General features: G+C 41.9%; 1 protein-coding gene across 2 annotated transcripts in view; it reads left to right on the top strand.

Annotated features, from left to right (window-relative positions):
- SAXO1 (stabilizer of axonemal microtubules 1) overlaps positions 1-15,471 on the top strand; it is a 95,617-nt gene that overhangs the window by 74,089 nt on the left and 6,057 nt on the right. For both annotated transcript variants that reach the window (XM_077765068.1, XM_077765069.1), the window contains exon 3: positions 7,067-7,269. In XM_077765068.1, the coding sequence (XP_077621194.1) occupies positions 7,067-7,269 (203 nt within the window). The remainder of the gene's footprint in view (positions 1-7,066; positions 7,270-15,471) is intronic.

Genomic DNA, 15,471 nt, shown 5'->3' with positions numbered 1-15,471 from the left:
AGAGACCTGAAATGGGTAGGAAAAGATGAGAGTAGCATTGACGAATGGCTTGCAAATATGACATTCAGGCTCTAGATTCTGGTCTCCTCTCTTCATACCCAATTTTCAGGAAATCAAGAGCAATGTGTGAAATGGAAAGTACAGGACAGCTTCAGACGTTGTTAGAGATTTTTTTTTTTTCTGTCCCAGAAATACAGAAGAGGAAGCTTTGAAGGCTGGATGTTGAAGCTTGCTCTTTATTTGTTGCCCAGAAGCTTAGGAGGTTGAGGACAAATCCTCATCTGGAGCAGGAGTCCTGCCCCATCACCTAGCAGTGAGGTCCCCAGATGGAGCCCACATGCCTTCCTGCCTTCCCGATGGTGCTTTGTTACAGCAAAAACCTCCCCTGTGACCTGTCCTAAGTTTTCCTTGCTGCGTGTCACCTAAAGCCATAAATAACATATAACCCAGAAGGTCCCTCTGTCCCTGCTAGAATGAGAGTATTAGTATCACTCATGTCAAAATGTGACCAAAATGGAGGACTGCAGATACCGAAAGAATTTCTGAAACAAGTTGTTAATGACTGTAACGGCCTTAAATAGAAAAGGTAGCAGGATCAAGGTTACTCGTGAGAAGGAAAAAGCAGAAATGCTTCTCTCCTCTCCTTTATTTCCTTCCCCATAGAGAGAGAACCAAGGGGGAAAACTAGCAGAGAGCATCTCTTCCCTTGCCCATACCTCCCACTTCATCATATCTCAGCCCTGTGCCTGCCACACTGGGCATTAGTTTTCATAGAGTGAGAATACAACTATGTCCCTATCAGGATGCATTTTTTAAAAAGTTCTAATAAGCTTTTAATAAGATCAATTATCACAAATCAAGATTTTGACCAACCATGTTTTCTGAACTATATAAACTCAGCAGAGGCTCTGGTCAGTATGCTTGTATATACAGCAGAACTTTCCATATGAGGAAATGCAGAGAAGTCATCATCTGAATGCTCTCCCAGAGGCTTCTGGGAGAAGGGGTGGGTCAGCCCTGTGTTTGCACATGCCTGTATATGCATGGACTGTCACTTCTCTACCCTTAGAATTCTTATTACCGAACATCCACCTACTTCGCTATATAAAGTCTTATTCAACTTAGTGTCTGAGATTGGACATGGGGCTGCCACCTGCTGAATGAAAAGTCATGCGGCTCAGGGCTTGGCTGGGTTTGGTGATTAAGCCCAGACACAAAAAACACCTGGTTTCTGGAAAGGTTATCATCCCAGCATGAGACATGATTACAGCTGCACACAATGCTTACTGACTGTAAATCTTGGGGATTTACAGCAGGTGCCATAAGAGGAATGCTCATGATTTTCAGCCCTTCTTAGTATGAAGCAGTATTTGCAGCCCTTGGTGATTCTCTTCTATAGGATCTGCCTTTAGTTTGGATAGACTGGAGATCAATTTATGAAGAAGAGGTTTGCACTTCAAGCCTCATTTCCTTTTAGGCATGTCACCATGTAAAAACACTTGGGCCCCATTTTGGGACATTGTTGTGTTAGCCAAGGCAGATCCCTAAAGATGGCAAAGTGGATAACCTGAGAAGAAAGAAGTAAGTCTTCAAGATGGTGTTACATCTTTATTCTAAGGGGAGTGGGACCATGGGGAGAGTGACCTGGAGGCATAGGAGGGAAGATGAAATGGGGTTCTGACTTGATGGGTTTGGCTTAAGGGCAAAGTGCTGGGAGCTGGCAGTGTGGATTTCTTCATTTATTGACAAGACTCTTGATTAAACTGAGTAGAGTTAGGAGGGAAAGAGCTCAAATAGAAAAGGCATTTGGAATCCTCTCTAAATGTCAGGAAGAAAGTGGGAAAGATGGTAGTGAGCCAAAGTCTTTCCCCACTCATTGGAATTTACACATTCTCTGTTCAAATATGTACTTCTCTTATACCCCTGGGGATATACTTACTGTCCCCTGCAGTTTGGGCCCAAGAATTAATGAAGAAATGCAGAAATAGGGCTCAGCACTAGACTTGCCTCGGCAATTTCAGAGCCTTTGATGTTATGTATCTTTGATTAAATTTGGAAACATGTTGACCATTATTTCCTCAAGTACCTTTTCTGTCTCTGAAGCTCTGCTCATTTCTTTCTGCCAATATTTTTTTTGCTCTGTTTTTCAATTTGGATAGTTTCTATTCATCTGTCTTCAAGTTCATGGAGTCTTTTCTCCAGCTCCATTCTGATATTAAGCCCATCCAGTGACTGTCTTATTACAGATGCTGGATATTTCAGTTTTTAGAAGTTGCATGTGGTTATTTTTACATAGTTTCTGTTTCTCCTAAGAATTTCCTACCTTATAATTTATTACAACCTTATTTTCCTTTTTTATAATTCAGCATAGTTAGAATAGCTACTTTAAAATCTTTGTTTGCTAATTCTAATATCTGGGTCTGCTTGAAGCTGGTTTTCATGATTATTTTTTTTTTTTCTCCTGGGAATGGGTCACATTTTCCCTGTATGTATGTCAGTGATTTTGGATTGATCCTGTACAAAGTTACATTGTAAACACTCTGGATTTTTTAATAGTCCTCCAAAGAGCTTATTTTATTAATATTACTTTTTTTAAAAGGCAGATAGGAGGTGAGGTGATTTGATTCAAAATGCAACTCTGTGTTTTGGGTGACAGCTCCAATCTCAGTTCTTCAGTCCAGGTCTTTATCTTTAGCATGGTTGTTTCAAGTCTGCCTCATGCATGTAAGGTCAACAGGAGACCTGGGTCCAGTTTATGTAGAGAAACTAGAGCTTCCTGTCTTGGGTTTTTCTCCTTTCCAGGATTTCTTCCTTACTTTCCAGCACCTGTGATTGCCTTAAACTTGGCCCTCTGGTTCTTCTGTCAAAGGTGGGAGGTTTTCTGTTCACATTTTGGCTGCATGGCTTGGCACAGACTGGAGTCTGCTTTCAGACTGCAAGCTCTGGGAAACACAAACAAAAAACCCACCAGAAAATGGAAACTTACACAGAGGCTCATGCAGTACCAGTCCCTTCTTCTACCTGTTGGCTTTGCTCCAGAATCTGTCTATTTTGTGCTCTGTAGCGCTCATAGGTGGTTGTACTTCATATTTTTGTGTAGAGATGATATGGAGTGGTGACAGACATTAGCTTCAGCTCTAGTGGGCATTGAGGAGATGCGAGAGTAGGGCGGAAGACAGAGACTGTGTAACTTGAATCCTGGAGGCAGGTTCTTAGAATCCTGTCTGTCACAGCACAGACAAGGAGGGCTTGGCGTGTCCTTATCAGGATCAGGGGCATGAATCAAGCCCTGTGAATCAGCCTTAGGATCTTTCTCAGTGTACTGGGCTGGGCTCCTAGCCTGCCTGTGATGACATAATGGTTTCCTTAGTGGTTCCTTTTAACCCTGGGAAATGTTAGAATTACACATGGAAGGTATGAAATAAAATCAACTGACAAAGAGCCAAGCCCTGTAGAGCAGGGGATTGAGAGAGAGAGAGGACAAATCATGAGGAGGAGAATCACAGAAGTCAAGGGAGAGAGTGTTAAAACGATGAGTGAGAGTATGGATGCTGTTAGGGTGGTTCAGGAGGATAATGGCCTAAAGAGCAGTGACTGGATTTGGAATCCTGGCCTGGGCTAGAGCGAAGGGTTATCAGAACCAGATTAGATGGGAGTGTGAGTGGGAGCTGAGGAAGGCAAGTCTGTATGTAGACAGCTCTTTCTGGAAGAAAGAGGGAAGGGGAGTGGAGTCCAGTGAAGGTTGTCCTGTCACTTTATTTTTTTCCTTTAAAGTTGGGAAAAGCTGAAGAATGATTATCAAGAAAAGGAGCGAATACGGAGGAAAAGGCTAAAACACAGATTAGTATATAGACAGGTCCCTGGTGGCTCAGTCAGTTAAGTGTCTGACTCTTGATCTCAGAGTTGTGAGTTCAAGCCCCATGTTGGGCCCCACGCTGGGTGTGAAGCCTACTTTAAAAAAAAAAAAAGTTTCCTGAGAAAAAGGGAGGGATTTAGGATAAGGATGAAGAGATTGGCTTTGGACAAGAGGAGCAAATCTTTTTAAAATGGATTCCATTTAGTTTATTGATTAATTGGATAAAATAACAAGTACTGCAGTTTTCGGAGATAAACATCAGTAGGTTAAAAAAACAGTATTACACGGCCTCTTTATCACAGTGAAAATCTTCATTTCCTACTTTTAGGCTCAGGACCTTAGTTGGTTGTTATGCTATTTCTTCTTCCCTTTTGTCAGACTCCGGTCAAACATCTTTCTTTAGCTTTGCCTAAGGATCGGAGGTCAAGTTATTATGACTTTCCCAGCAGGGCCACTTTAACCTTTGCTTAACTTTAAGGTTTAACTCTTGGCTTTCCATAGTATATAATTTTATGGCTCTACACCTAAAAGAGACTTAATCTTTGACCAATTTACTTCATTCATAGTCACAAAGAGCACAGGGACTAGGTAGGGAATGTAACACAGGAAGAAAGGGGAGGGTGTTTTTAAGAAGAAAAAAAGGTACTAAATTTGAGCAATTTCTGGGAAGAATAAAATACTTTTCTCTTCCATGACCTTAAAGATTGTAAGATTATGTGAGACTGTGGACATGCAGTTATGTTGTGGTTAATAGTAGATTTCAATGAATGTTCTCAACATAAAATCATAAAGGGGAAACACATATATTCTGATCAAATTCACGCTGAATTCACAGTAAATAGTTTTGGATTGGAGATAAATGAATTACACTTTAAACTTAAGACTTTACCACTCTTCAGAAATCTATCACCCCTTGCCCCCAACTCCTGCAAAGATCATTTGCTTAGTTATAGCTCATCAGGAAATACAGCCATAGGTGTACTCTCACAAAGAAACTTGAATTTTATACCAGAGAAGGAGACTCAGTTAACAGTTTCATTCCTTAGACATGCTGAGCAAGGACTTCACTGTATTGGCTCTTGTCTTTGAGTAACCACCTTCAGGATGACCCATAAGCTGGCGAGTTTGGTTGGTATTTATCTGCTCTTTTCCTGTGGAAACAGCAGGAAATAAAGGCACTAAGCACGTTTTCATTGGCATTGAGCTTGGCAGCCCTTGAAGAAAGGTTCTCACAGCCTCTCTGAGCAGAAGGTTGGTTCCCTTGCTAGAATAATGGCAGAAGAGGATGTCTCTGCATGAAGGGCCCCAGAGCATGGCAGGCCTGTTACTAGAAAACACTCCTGGCTGCTTTGGGGTTGGAAGTGCTCCATGGAGTAGCTTGGGCATTCAGCTCTGTTCCTTTTTGCTTGCCCTGAGTATATTTTGCTACTCCTTGGAAATAAAGAGGGCAGAACCCTTGGGGTGCTGTCCACAAACATGGGTTTATGTGGCGATATGTGGTCTCAGGCTGCTTCCACCCCTTTTTGAAGTGAGGAGTGCTCACCTCCTGTTGGGAGAACACTTTCTGACTAAAGTCATTCTGTGGCTCTGTGGCCTGGGGCTGCCACCCCTGGTTCCCTGCTGCAGTTGGTTTAGTATTAAACAGACACCAGCATGAGGCACTTGTACAATAAAAAGAGTAGAAATGTGGAACTGACCCTTGGATTCTTGTTTAGCCTGTTCCCTCTGTAAGCCCCAATTTACACAGAGTCAGCTTCCAGATGCGTCGGGTCAGTCAGCTTCCTCTAGCTGTTTGCCAACATGGGGCCCTTGGGAAGGGAGCCCAGGCTGAAGACCCTATAACTGCCTCTGAGATATATTTTTAAATCTACTCAGAGGGAGTTACTGGGAGTTCAACTGAAGCATCTCCCATTTCCCCCTTAGAGCCCTAGAGAGACCAATTCTCCTGCTTCCTAATTCCCTCCTCCCATCCCACCAAGCGCTTTCAGGCCCCAATTTGGGGTTATTCACAACCATGTGTATAATTCACACAAGACAGGTTATAGTGGAGCGTGTTACCTTTGTTAGTCAAGCATGGCTCAGTAATGCTGCTCCAGATTTTGGCCGGGAAGTGGGTTTTATTGGTGTTTGGGCCTGATGTTTTCCTGTCCAGAAACCTCCCCCCTTCCCTTGGTGAGGTTGTTTTGGCAAGCGCCGTCGGGGAAAATCTCCCTTCCACTTGTCCAGTTGGATAAATGGGTTCTAAGCAAACACAGGCTGTTGTGTAAATCAGAAGCCCTTGGGGAGAAAATGTTTGCTTAAAAAAGTTTGTATTGAGCAGTGGGGAGTCAAGACTGCCTTAGCACATAGTGCAAACCCAAGCTGAGCCCTAGTTTTGCCAGGATCATTCCTGCTGATGGTACAGTTAGCATCTTGGCATTTTTGTAATTGTGAGATGCTCTGAGAAGAGTGCTTCCTGCTGAATTAAATACCCACCATGCCTTTTCTGTCTTCTTGTTTTCATACTCCCTGAAAGAATGGGAGCACTGAGGGCAGAGAGCTGAGAAATGAAAGATTCTGTGTCTCCACTTATTGCACAAAAGAGGAGGTGGTGGTACCTGAACAATAAAAGCCCCACAGTGGAGAGAGGAGGCACAGAAGAGAGGCCTTTGGAGTGGTTCAGTGTGGTTGGAGTGGAGAGTGGGTTGGGGTGGAGGTAGGAGATGAGGCTGGGGAGGAAGGCAGGGAAAGCTTATATACCATGCTAGAAAGCTGGCTTTATCTGGAAGATTCTTCAACCAGGGAGTAAAATGAACCCATTTTTGTGATCTCATTTCAGGGAGTTTATTCTGGCCACACTATGAGGATTGATGTAGAAATGGTGGGAATGCAGCAGGAAGTCCAGGTGGTAAATTGTCATATGATCCAAGTGAGAAATATTTCACTTGGTCTAATCTAAGGGGGAAAGACAAACCTATGAGGTGGAGGGGAGCTCCACTTGGTGAGTGATTATCTGGCGCTGTAATGGGGTGGGACCAGGATAGCATTTAGGTGTCTGACTTGGGCGAGAAGAGAATGTTGGTGTCTTTTGCAAAAGTGGAAAATGGAGGAAGAACAGTGAGGGGATAGAGTAGAAGATGACTTCTCAGAAAACGTTTGTAGAATTGGGTTAAAATGAAACCCTTATGAGTGTTCTCCTGGGTCAATGACATGTGCTTATTTTCCTTTTAGGAGAGATTTTGGGCCTCACAAAGTGTTACCAGTGAAGAGCTACCAGCCTAACCAGTTCGTCCCAAGTGAGGAGAACATGGATTTGCTCACAACATACAAACAAGATTACAATCCTTACCCTGTCTGTCGAATGGGCCCCATCAAGCCTCGGGACAGTAAATATCCGTGTGGTGACAAGATGGAGTGTCTGCCTACTTACAAAGGTGGGGGAATGCTTGAGCGGCAGGTTGGAGAAGGGATAGGCTGAACCTCTATGCAGGCCAAGAAATGTGTTTTACAGGCACACACCCTTGGTTCAGGGATCAGTCAGACTACGTCTTGTGGGCCAAATCTGGTCCGTAGCTTGTTTTTGTAGAGCTGGAGAGCTAAGAATGGTTTTTAAATTTTTGAATGATTAAAAAAAAAATCAAAAGACTATTATTTTGGGAAATGTGAAAATGATATGACAGTCAAACGTTGACATTCCTCAGTACATTGTGTTGGAACACAGCTGCACTTGTTTGTTTACAGGTTATCTGTGGCTACTTTTGTACTATAGCAGTGAATTTGAGAACTTGTGATGGAAAATGTATGGCCTGTGAGGCCTGAGACCTTTAATATCAGGTCTTTTATAGAAAAGACGTATCACCCCCTGCCTTAGCTTGCTGTTGGAATTCTACATTGAGGAAGTGTTTCAAATGTAAGCTAAGTTAGGTTCCGTGGTTGATTGAGCGACTGATTCATCCATTTAAAAAATTATGGAAACATAACAGCCACACAGAAAAGTGTACACATCTTAATTACACAGACCAATGAATTTTTTTTAAAATGTTTTTTATTTATTTCTACGAGAGAGAGAGAGAGAGAGAGAAAGCGTAAGCAGGGGAGGGTCAGAGAGAGAGGGAGTCACAGACTGAAACAGGCTCCAGGCTCTGAGCTGGCAGCCAGCACAGAGCCCGACGCAGGGCTCGAACCCACGAACCATGAGATCATGACCTAAGCGAAAGTCGGACGCTTAACTGACTAAGCCACCCAGGTGCCCCAACCAATGAATTTTTTTAAATTAAAAAAATTATTAGAGTGCGAGCAAGGGAAAGGGGGAGAGGGAGAAAGAGAGAATCTTAAGAAGGCTCCATGCTTAGCAAGGGGCTGATGTGGGGCTCCATCCAATGACCCTGGGATCATGACCTGAGCTGNACGAACCGCAAGATCATGACCTAAGCGAAAGTCGGACGCTTAACCGACTAAGCCACCCAGGCGCCCCTCGACTTTTAACACCATAAATTAGTTTTGCCAGTTTTATATTTCATATAAATGGGATGGATTCACTCTTTACCAAGCATCTGTTACATCCCAGATGTGGTATTAGGATCTGCGAAGGAAGCACAGTAACCTGCCTTGACTTAATAGTCCTGTAGGGGAGACAGGATATGGAACGGTAGGTACAGTGAAAGCACTGTGGCCATCACTCTGTGGAGCACAAGCCACAGGCTGAGACGAAGAGAACAGAGGCCAGTTTTTAATCCCTAATTCTTCTGCTTATGGTATACACGGTCACATGTCTGCCCTAGGACTATATGTTTAACCCTTTATGCGACATGTTTGTGGATCCCTAAGTGACTGGGATAATAGTTGCTTTAATTTAGCCAAGCCAAACACCTAGGCAAGGGGAGGTGGAGAGGCATGAGGGGATGTAGGGATCCTCCTGAAGTCCTTCCAGGGGCTCTACATCTATCATTCCAAAGACCCCACACATGGCTAAGCTTCTCTGCTTTGTCCAAGAACCTGGACTCGTGACATTTAGCCATCTGTAGTATTGTTCCATTCTTTCATTGTCATCTTCTGCAAAGCCATGTTTTGGACACTGTCACACCCTGAAATGGTTCCTCCTTTATGCACTCCAACATCCAGTGCTCCCAGCTTGTTCTCTTAACTACTCCCACCAAGACAGTTTTTGGCCTCATTGGGATCCCCTGTTTATTGGTGCCTCAGTCTCCCTTCTCCCCATCAGCCCTTCCTGTGTCTGTGCCCCCTGTAGCCTATTCTGTGGTATATCACTGCAAGCCCATCTTTTATGCCTTCTCTCTCTGTTGTCCTTTAGTTGCTTCTTTCCAGAAAAGCCCTAGTCCTACCTGCTCCACATCTACACCTAGGCATATATATCTGAGCATGTCTCCAATCTTGTCCACTTGTATCCATTTTCCATAGAAAGAAACCAGGGAGATCTTTAAAAAATGGAAATGTGAGGGGTGCCTGAGTGGCTTAGTTGGTTGAGCATTTAATTTCAGCTCAGGTCGTGATCTCATGTTGGGTGAGTTCAAGCTCTGCATCAAGCTCGCTGCTGTCAGCACGGAGCCCACTTTGGATCCTCTATCCTTCTCTTTGTCTGCCCCTCTCCCACTACCACTTTCTCTCTCTCTCTCAAAAAAAAAAAAAAGACAATATGAAGGGGACCTGGGTGGCTCAGTCGGTTAAGCGACCTGACTATTGGTTTCAGCTCAGGTCATAATCTCATGATTTGTGAGTTCAAGCCCTGTGTTGAGCTCAGCAGTGGGCAGGTTGGAGCCTGCTTGGATTCTTTCTCTGCCCCTGACCCACTCACTCTGTCTCTGTCTCTCTCAAAATAAATAAATAAATGTAAAAAAAAAAAAAAATGGCAATGTGATCTGACCCCTTCTCCACTTAAAATTCCTCAAATAGGACTGATAGATGTGAGGGGGAGGGGGGATGGGCATGGAGGAGGGCACTTGTGGGGATGAGCACTGGGTGTTATGTGGAAACTAATCTGACAATAAACCATTTGTAAAAAAAAAAAAAAAATGGAAAAAAAATTCCTCAAATAATCACTATGGTTCTTAGGATCAAGTCCCAATCCTTAACCAACTCCTCCAGTACCTTGCAAATTCTGATATCTCCTCCCAATGCTGCTGGCTCTGGCTTCAAGGACTTCTTTCAGTTTCTTTCCTGCATTTCTTTTCTGTGTCAGGGCCTGTTGCACATGCTACTCCCTCTTTTTAAAGCCCTCCTCTCTTCCCCTATCTAGCACTCATCCTTCAACAGGCAGTAGAACTATCATACCCTTCAAAGCCTTTCCAGACTTTCCCCAATACTAGACTATATACATCCTGTTAGATGCTCTAAGAGTGCCTGGTACATCACTGTTGTGTAATTCAGTTTGTAATTCTCTTTTGTTTTGCTTAACATATGTCTCCTTAGCCAGGCTGCAATCTCTAAGATAGCAGGTATCTGTTTTTTTTCTTTGCCAGTTACCAGCAATAAGGCAGGCCCTGTAAAGATGCTTTACAAAGAAAGCCAGGTGCATGGTGTGGTGGCATTTTTGCCTCTATAGGACTCATTCATCTCCCTTTTCATCCAGTGTTTACAGAAGGCAAGAAAGGCAGTACTATGGACCCTGAAGAAGCAGGAAGGAGACGCAAAACTAGAATGTGCCCTTCTCTCTGATGGGACAGGGAGCAGGGACTCTGATAGGGTACGTCCAGCTATAGACTCTCCTTTCCTTCACATACTCTCTATGAGCCTCCTTGATTTATGAATCTTCCTGGAGTTTGAGGCTTTTCAGTACAACTGCCTGCTTAGCTCAATTCCCCCTTCTTACCTTGCCTTACGTATAGAGAGAGGTCTGGGAGTGAGAAATGGTCTTTGCCTACCCTAGGGGTTGGCGAGGATGGAATTATTTAAGTAAAAGTCCTCCCTATTCATCCTGACAAAATATCACCACTCAAATATGCAGAAAAAAAAACCCCTGATTTAGTACCTGTGCTTTAATCTGTCCCATATTCCTCCCCTTCTCTAAATAGTTACATCTGACCTTGCCCTCTGCAAACCATAGAGTAGTACTCCACTGTTAAAACTGAATCATGGTTGACTTTTCCCTACTGATAAAATTGAGAAAACCTTATTTTTTCTTTTCCATGTAAAAAAAATTCTGACACCTATTAACTGCTTACCTACTTACATGGAATTAATGAACAAATACTAGTTAGGTATCAACAGGACTGCTCAGAACCAGGCATACTCAGATGAAGGAGAGGGGTTATTCTGGCTATATGTGCACTGGGGTTGGAGTGGATAGTTCTCCTCTGAAATGCAGATTTAAAAACAATTCAGTATGTAGTCAAAGGAAATGCTTTTGTCGTTAGATTTGACCCCTAGGTGCCAGTTTCCAACGTATGTGGTTAATAGGTTTTTTAGAATAATACTTACCATATTTGACTAGTTTAAACCGTTTATTTGTTGCATGACTCCCCCATGATATAGTGGCTTCCAAAACTGGGCCTTGACTGCCCAACATATGTATTCTCAGCATTTAGCACAGGGCATGGCACAACAAAGATATGTTTAGTGAAGAAATAAATGCATGAGTAGCTCTGGACCATTGTTTACAAGGGCTCCAGGTGACACAGTTTGGCATTAGATTTACGCAAATCCCCATCCAGCCTATTATTCTGTGGGTCCTGGCTAAGAGCAGGTATAAAGCTCCAGGAAGACCCAGGGCATTTACTCTCCTCTTGGATCAATCTTGCAAAACCTCATGCATGTGTGATGGGGCCACACCCTTGCCTTATCTCTTGGTGTAGCACCTTTCCCTGGCTTGTCTCTTGTAGACATTTGCTGTGTTCATAAGTCTTTTCCATAGCAAGCTTCATGGTTTCCTGGACACACATTGATCCTCCTTCCAAGGGAAAAGAAAAACCAAAGTCCAAGGTCATTAATTATGTGTACTTCAGTGGGTGCCATCTATATTATATCGTCCACTTACTGTAGTTCTACAGGAAAAATAGGCAACCTTTTTTTTTTTTTTTGTTCTGGGCAGCACTTTTACTGGGGCCCAGCAAACCACCATTAAATATGCTCCAGCAGCATTTGGTTGTAATTTTGACATTTTCAAAACAGTGTGCAATTGGAAAGATTGAAAGTGTAATTACTTGATGCTCAGCTTTACAATTAGGTAAGTTTTTTGTTTTTTTTTTTTAAGACACTATTGAATGGAATCCCTTTTAAAGAGATTCTTGCCAATTACCCACATGACACCTTGGCCCTGGAGGGCTTTACTGATGACTTTTCAGGCATGTAAATAGTTTGTCATGTGGAATTCTGAGGTTTTCAGGGTCCTATGGAGGTTTTTTTTGGTAATACATGTTGGGCGGAGGAAGTTAGGCGGATAATAATGTGTTTTTTTGGGTATCAGAAATCACATGAGGCAACTTTCAGCCTTGGAACCTGTTTTCTTAACACTTAATCCATCACAGAAGAGGGCCAGAAAAGCCCTGTCCTGCCCACCCCCACGTACCTTGAGGCAGTGTGTAGGCATCTACAGGTAGATGCCCCCATTTTAGTGAGGCCTGAAGTCTGAAGGGGAAACATGTGGTTTATATTCAGCAAGATGGTTCCCTCTAAGGCCCTCTAATGCTTTCAAGATGCTGATAGAGCCATTAATGGCTCTTGGAAAAAGATTAGATTTTCAATTAAAATGAGACCAATTTAAAATAAATAGTCGTTAGTATTATTGGCCTAAAATAAACTTAAGAGTGTGTCTGGGGGTGGGGATGTCATCAGCACTTCCGGAGTGGTGGAGTGAGGAGCTTAGTAAATCCTGTTCCCCAAAAGCAATAATAAAACTGGACAAAACAATAAAAATCAACTATTTTAGGGCTCTGGAAATCAACTAAAGGCATACAATGAATTGAGTTGCATTTATTCAAGAAAAACTGCTAAACCATCATTATAAAAAGTGGGAGTTGGTGGTGTTTCATCCCAGGGCAGCTTCCATTACCCCTGCTCCTCCCAAGTTTGATCTGTTTGGTGGTTCTGCCTGGGTTGACTGTGCTGTGAAAATGAGCAGCTCGGCTCACAGTTGCGGCTAGCTTGATTTGGAGTACAATACATACCCAGAGGTTTCAGTAAAAATAATACTATCTTAGTAGCAAACAAATCAGTGAATACAACTTTTGCAGCTAGTTGAGGGTTTCAGAACTAGTTGGGGTAAGCAACAGATCAGTAGACCAGCTAGAAATCTAACAAGGAAATCCAGAGAATGAGAAAACTTCATGTGGCATAGACGACTGCATATGGGTAAGGCAGTATACAGGCTCAAGAGAGATTAAGAGACAGGACCTAGTTTTCTACTCACCTTCCCTGGCTGATTATGATGCCTGGTTCAGGTATAGAGGAGACCTGAGAAATTCCAGAAGAAACTAAAAGCCAAGGCATAATTGTAAACTGTCTGGTTGTTGACTCTGTCGCCTGACCCACACACATAGTCGTTAGCGAAGGGTTAAAGCCTTAATGGCTTAAGGTGTTTAAGCATAATTTTTTTTTATCATCATTGGCTAATTACTAAATAATGCTAACTCAGGGTGACTTTCAGGAATCTTGGCTTAAAAACAGTTAAAAAAAGAAATTCGGCAAAAACATCAGTGGCCACACACTGACAGGGAGGTAAGACACTATAGAATTACTGCAGGCAAGTCACCAAACAGCAAAAACAGCTTCCACTGAGGTCGGAATCCAGAATTGCTATAGCATGTTATCTAAAATGTTGAGTTTTAACAAAAAATTGAGACATAAAAAGAAACAGGGGAATGTAATCCATGAACGGGGGTGGGTGGGGGAAGCAGTAAATAAAAACTACCCCTGAAGGGGCCTAGATATTTGACCCCACAGACAATATTTCAAAACACCTATTGTAAATATGTTCAAAGAACAACACTAAACCATGTTTAAAGAGAGAAAACAATGACAATTTCCCATCAGCTAGAGAATATCAATAAAGGGAAGTCATAAAATCAAATGAAAACATGAGTTGAAAGAACAATAGCAACAAAATAATTCCAGGAACTTAACACCAGATTTGAGCTGGCAAAAGAAAGAATCAGTGAAAATGGGGGTAAATCAATAAATGTTATCCAATCTGAAGAACAGGAAAAAAATTAAGAAAAGTAAACAAACTCAGACTTGTAGGACACCATCAACTGTACCAACATACTCATAATCAGAGCCCCAGAAGAAGAAAAAGGCAGAAGAAAGATTAGTCTACATATTCAAGAAGCATAAATAGAGATCCAAACTTAGTCATGTAATAGTCAAACTGTTGAAAGCCAAAGTCAAAGATTTGAAAAGAAGCAAAAAAAAGAAGAAACAACAACAACAAAACCCCTGTCACATGCAGGGAAATGACCGTAACAACAAAGTTCTCGTCAGAAACACTGGAGCAAGATGTCAGCAAGAAGAACTACTCAAAGTACTGAAAGGAAAAAATCCGTCAACCAAGGATTCTATAACTAGCAAAAGATCATGCCTCAAAAATTAAGAGAAAATAAACACATCACCAGATAAACAAAGACTGGGATTTGCACCTAGCTGACCTACCTTACAAGAAATAAAAAGGAAATCCTTTGAGTTGGATTAATACCTAATGGTAACACAAATCCACACAAAGAAATAAAGAGCACCGGTAAAGGTTATTATGTAGGCAAATGTATATTTTTTTCTACTTTAGAAAACAATTAGGGGCACCTGGATGGCTCCGTCATATTAAACATCTGACTCCTGATTTCAGCTCAGATCATGAGCTCGTGTTTGTGAGATTGAGCCCTGTTTTGGGCTCTGTGCTGTCAGCCAAGTTTTGGGATTCTGCTTGGGAGTCTCCCTCTCCCTCTGCTGCTTGCACATGTGCTCTCTTTCAAACTTAAGAAAAAGAAAAAGATTTTAAAAAGCTAAAAAGTCAGTAATTCTAAAACTCTAAGGATTATACCAGGAATGCAGGTAGTTTAACATCAGAAAATCAATTAATATACCACAATAAAGTAAAAGACAAAACCACATGATCAATAGACACAGAGAAAACATTTGACATCTGATAACCATAAAAGCTCTCAACAAACTAGCATTAGAAGGAAACTTCCTCAGCCTGCTAAAGGGCATCCACAGAAAATCCTATAGCTAATATCATACTTAATGCAGAAAGATTGCTTTTGCCCTAAGATCGGGAACTAGTCTAGATGTCTGCTCTCACCCCTTCCATTCAACATTATGCTGGAGATTATAGCCAATAAAAATAAATAAGTGCATCTAACTTAAGAAATGAAATTTCTTTATTGTCAGGCAACATAATCCTGTATGTAGATAATCCTAAGGAATTCACAACTGTTAGAACTAATACATAAATTCAGCAAAAAATATATAATGTATTTCTATGTATTAGCATTGACACTCTGAAAATGAAATTAAGAAAAGTTCTCTTGACAATAGCCTCAAAATTAATAAAATATTTAAGAATTGTACACTGAAGTCCAAAAACAGTGCTGAGAGAAATTAATATCTAAGCAGACGGTGAGATAATCCATATACATGGATTTGAAGATTCAATACTATTAATATTGAGCTGCTCCCAAATTGATCTAAAG

The sequence above is a fragment of the Crocuta crocuta genome, unplaced genomic scaffold, assembly GCF_008692635.1.
Source record: "Crocuta crocuta isolate KB4526 unplaced genomic scaffold, BGI_CrCroc_1.0 scaffold687, whole genome shotgun sequence".
NCBI lineage: Eukaryota > Metazoa > Chordata > Mammalia > Carnivora > Hyaenidae > Crocuta > Crocuta crocuta.
The sequence above is the reverse complement of the archived record's forward strand: the minus strand, read 5'-3'. Positions and strand labels throughout refer to the sequence as shown.